At 45.5% G+C, this 5,011-nt stretch overlaps 1 protein-coding gene across 2 annotated transcripts; it reads left to right on the forward strand.

Moving 5' to 3' along the window:
• Window positions 1-414: 414 nt before the first annotated feature.
• Window positions 415-3,607, forward strand: LOC122376049. Of its 2 annotated transcripts, none has more exons than XM_043355718.1 (2): window positions 415-665; window positions 2,404-3,607. In XM_043355718.1, the coding sequence occupies exon 2, from the start codon at window positions 2,412-2,414 to the stop codon at window positions 3,225-3,227; it is 816 nt and encodes a 271-aa protein (XP_043211653.1). In that variant the 5' UTR covers window positions 415-665; window positions 2,404-2,411; the 3' UTR covers window positions 3,228-3,607. The 2 variants fall into 2 exon arrangements, with proteins under 2 accessions (XP_043211653.1, XP_043211651.1); XM_043355716.1 differs by lacking the exon at window positions 415-665 and adding an exon at window positions 1,071-1,689.
• Window positions 3,608-5,011: the final 1,404 nt, after the last annotated feature.

Consider the following 5,011-nt stretch of genomic DNA (forward strand, 5'->3'; position numbering starts at 1 on the left):
GGTCATCGATATCGCACCTTGTGCATCTCGATGAGCTCTTTTCGAATGCCGTTTGGAATCTTCCGATCCGGCTATTGGTTCCGGAGATATGACGGGGGCTCTTTTTTGCCCCCCCCCCCCCCAACAGGACGTGGAACCTGCCAGACAACAGCCGCGATCCATTTGCAAATAACACCATCTTTGTTGAGGCTGTTTAGGTGAAACATGTCGAGTGTAGGTACTGATTCACCAAGTGGCTGGGAGGTGATGTAGGCACATAAACAAACAACCTGAGCCGAGCTAGTCATAATCCATGAGTGGCTCGAGAGTCAGTCCCCATTTGAAGGCTGGCATGCATCACTCACTGCGTCATTTGATAGAGCATTCAGATATATGAAGGCCCAATACAGCGATAACGCCAAGCAGCCACAATCTATTTGACAAAGGATTGTTGAACAAAGACGGTTAAAGCTGAAAGTTCGATAACCCTACTCTCGAAGCAGGTGGGAGGTGTTCTCTCGATAAATTCGTATAAACAGCCCTGAGCTCAGTTAGTCTGCAGATGCCTCTGAGCGCAAACAGGTCAAGTGCCGCTTTTCACCCAGTAATTCATTGCAAATGTCGTGCTAAGAGAGGGCAGCCGTCCGCGAGTAAGTCGTGAAGATATTCCAGAAACGAAATAGGAGGTGAGTCTATTAGAAAACACTAAAAATAATTTATTTACCTTACCTTACCTAACCTTACCTTAGGAGTACACGGAATTTAGAGGCCTGTGTAGACCTGTTGGTCCTCATTTTTACTAAGTAGTAGTACTAGCTCGTGCAAGGTTACCGGTCGTCGAAGGCAGAGGAGAAGCAGGTAGCTTCCCAGTGGATGTCTAGTAGGGACTTATTTTAAATGACTTTTTATTCGAATGAACTACATATTAGATGTTGTCCAACATAGAAACGCTGTTGATAAGCGTTTAGGAAGGCCTTTAAATTAATAGAAACGCTTCTTCAAACTTGCATGAGTGGTATGAGCAAACATGTTTCATTGAGGTTCATGAAGAGAGAACTTGGAGAGAAAAAGGTTTGAGGTGTAGGTAGACCATTATCAAAGCTGATGAGGGGCTACAACCAAAATGAATTCGATATCTCTTATTTCATATATTACTCCAGGATTTATTCATATCATGGGGCTTTGGTTGTGTTCTTTCGTCTCGATTTCACCGTAAGCTTGGGAAGCTATTTGTAAGCGACTTGACTGAGAGGTAGCCACTGCGTTAGGATAATACGGACTTATCGCCTTGAAGGAGCAGCTTTCTAGCATCTTGGCAGCAGAAATAGGCGAGTAGTCGTTGGAGCAGGTGTCCTCCAGCACGGATCGGCCACCAGCGACCAGTGAAGTTGCAGCGCCGAGCGAAGCCGAAGGAGTCTCAGCAGCGCGGACGGCCTAACTGGATACTGGACTGCAGCGGCAGCAAGGCGGACACCCGGCGCCCCTTCCATGAAGATACGGGCAGCGGCAGCGCCATCTATAAGGCTGTACAAGCTGAGCTGTGCTGACCGCCAGTAGATGGTGCTGCGGGGCAGGTCACGTGACCATGAGAGGTCAGCCGCAACAGCTGACCGCGGCAAGTGAGGAGTATGGCGGTGTTGTCTTTTTTCGCGGAATGGTAAAGCTAGTGTGTCGCGTCCCGTCAGGGCGAGACAAAAGTATCCGCAACAGGTAAGTTTCGGCGTCTTAAACATGGCAGTTTTTACAAAGGAGCTGTTAAGACAACTTTTAACTACATTCACACTATCACTTGCTGTCTTTTTGACCAAAACAGGGGCGCCCCAACCAGAAGTAATTGTAATCGGATCCACCCCTCTCTCATCACCTCGGATCACAATCAGGTACCTACAAGAGTCAAATTCAGTCAAAATGAGTCAAATTTGCATGTCAGAGTTTTTCTTATAATGTTGCCGATCAGACCAAGTGTTTCATTTCTGAACTTCTTTGATATCGGTGTTAACTTGAGTCAGCGCCTCTTGTTTACTCAAGTTGAATATGTCTTATATTCCTTTCCGTATGTAGTGTTCAAGTTTCAAAAGATCATATTTTTGCATGTGATTTTTGAGTGTCCAAGTCATTCGGGTGTGAAAAGTCGACAAACTACCTCAAAACTTGTCCATAACAATAGATATTTTCAAACCCTATGGCCTAGGCTTCGTTCCCTTAGAGCCTGTACAAATTGAAACATAAAAATAAAAGACAATAAGGAATTTATATTGAGTTGATTAAGAGGTAACATATAGATAAATAAATAAATGAATAAACAAATAATTGGATAAAAAATAATAAATGACTCAGAATAACTTGCCGAAGTGCATGCGCAATGTGCATGCACCCTATCTATTCCTCCCGCGCCACTCACCTCTGTCACGCGGTCTGTTTCAGGTCCGGTGATGGATACAGAGGACGTCGACGAGGAATCGGCCGCACGGAGCGGCCTTCCGGCCATCTGTCGCGCTTACAGCACTGAGAAAGGTGGCTGCGTGCACCCCAACTGCCCAGCCCTTCACCTGTGCCTGTCCTTCGTTTTGCATAACAAATGCAAAGCCGGATGTGATAAAGAGCATACGCTGGAAAGTTCTAGAAACATCTCACTTCTGGAGCTGGCCGGGTGGGATGTTCATCACGACCTAAACCTGGCGATGGAAGAACTCCGGAAGCAGGAGTACCGCAATGCTTTCGGCGTGTGCATGAGGTACAACCTCGGCCGCTGTGCTACCACCAGATGCACCCGCTTGCACATCTGCTACCGCTACGTCCTCGACGACTGCCCGCTGGAGGTCTGTAACCTCAGCCACAAGCTGAAGGGCGTCTCACACAACGCCAAGCTCCTGAGGGCTGCTGACTGGTCCACCGAGCCCGACATGACACTTCTGCTGAAACTTCGAGAAAGCTGCTCTCCTCCGAAGCCCGAGGTCTGCAAAATGATGTTCAGCCGGCCATCGGGCTGCGAGGGACACTGCATGAGACTTCACTGCTGCGAACAATTCACTCGAGGTAACTGCAGGTACGGCGACAAGTGCAAACTCATTCACGATCTGCACGACGATGAAGACGAGGATGGTCGGCACAATCAGCGCGTGCTGTCGTTTTTCGGCTGGAGCGTCAGTGAAGCTCTGGAGGAAATGGTTGTCAGGCGTCAGAGAAAGCCTCCAAGGCGTCGACAGGCAGTGATGGCGATCGGTGATGATGATGGAAAGGCGCAGTGACGATGACGACGATGACGACGCTGATGACGGCGACGGTGACGATGACGATGACGTACTATGTAAAAAAGTAAAGAGTATGTTTTAGTATGTGAAGATGAGAAGTGATTTATCTAGTTTCTGTGTCCGTCCTTAACATAAATATTTGATATTGTTCAGCTATCGCCTGTCGTTGTGTTATGTTCTAATTGATAAGGCCTGGTTAGCGGTTATATGTTACTCAGTAATGCTATGCTATCGTTAGCCTAAAACTATTTTATCTTCATTCTTTGTAAATACAATCAAAAATGCCTTATCGCACCTATACTCATTGTTACAGCTGGTTCATTCGTCGGTTGTTTGTTCAAATGCACAGAAAATACACGTTTATTTGCTGCAGCGGTGATTATGTCTCGATATTGCATCAGGATTACGTACTGAGTCGCTGTTCTGCTTTGTTCGCCAGCGCTGGTTCAGTTTCGAAGTTTCAATTGAATCGCATAATGTGAAATCTAGACCACCCTCGCGGGTTCTTTGTTATAAGTACTGAGTTGAATTCGGTGGAAATCCTTCTTATTCTAAAAGAACAGGTTAATTCAACCTCGTTTGGGTTGTACTTGACGTGAAAGAGGCATTGACTATTAGTGTCTTATGGTCAAAATACTCGTAACCAACGAATTTCAAACATAAAACTAGCCATAGATCATGCACTACGTTACGCCACTATAATTTTATAGAAAGCTGACTTCTTGACATGACGTGACAGTAGTGGCCTCGTACAGACATTAACGTGAAGCTCAAACGAGAAATCCCTATCGATAAAAAGAACTATTAAATAGAAAGATTGCAAAGCCTTTGAACACTAGCAAACATAGATTTACGGTCACTACGAAACGGCGTTGCGGCTGCTAACGGCTCCAACTATAACTCTGAACTATAGCGAAGTCACAAATGAGCCGACTTCTAAACTAGCGAGGGTGCCACTAGATATCTGGATCAGGGGCACTGAGCGTTCGGAGTGCGCGGCCAGATCTCCGAACTTAACCCTCTAATGCCCACACATAGTTCCATGGTTCCTAAAATTAGCACCTCGTGATCTATGATTCATTTTGGGTCCCTTGTTCGAAATCTGAAGTCAAAAAATTTTTCGCAGTTCAAATTTCGGAAATAATTTGTGTATCAAATATGATACATTGGGCATTCCACTTGGTTATTTTTAGTGGTATCAGACCACACAGAAGGAAGTGAAGACATAGATGAGAAGATATATGTTTTGAAAAATTTCAGAGATAAAAGCGGCAGTTAAAATGTGTAAAATGCAAACAAGAAATCCTTTACTGTGCGCCACTTATCAGAACATTTTCTTAATATTTCATTGGCATCCTACTTGTATCAAAATGCCCTTTCAGTCGGTACTAAGGGAACAACGCTAATCATAGGCATCTTTTTACGAGTGCCTTCTATTCCTTTAATTTCCACGATACAGCGCGTTGCACTTGTGCATTTTTTCATAATTCAGACATGTGGGCCATGCTTCTCAAACGTGCATTATACATACTTGATACAAAAATGAAGACATTACGGTTGGTCGGTAGATGGTCGAAGTGAAGCAGTTCTGATGCAAAATGCTGGACAGCCTGCCGACGGACCGGAATCGATGCCAAAGACGAATGTTGGTTTATCTTCACGATAGCCGGACAATCCCTGGTGACTGAAACTCTCAGCCTGTGAATCGTCAGTTAGCAGTTTGACTGGTCGTGCGGTCCTCATGTCATCGGCGTCAGTACAACAGCCGCGCACTGACCAGC

Source organism: Amphibalanus amphitrite, unplaced genomic scaffold (genome assembly GCF_019059575.1).
Source record: "Amphibalanus amphitrite isolate SeventyFive unplaced genomic scaffold, NRLGWU_Aamphi_draft 001995F_arrow, whole genome shotgun sequence".
NCBI classification, from domain to species: Eukaryota; Metazoa; Arthropoda; class Thecostraca; order Balanomorpha; family Balanidae; genus Amphibalanus; species Amphibalanus amphitrite.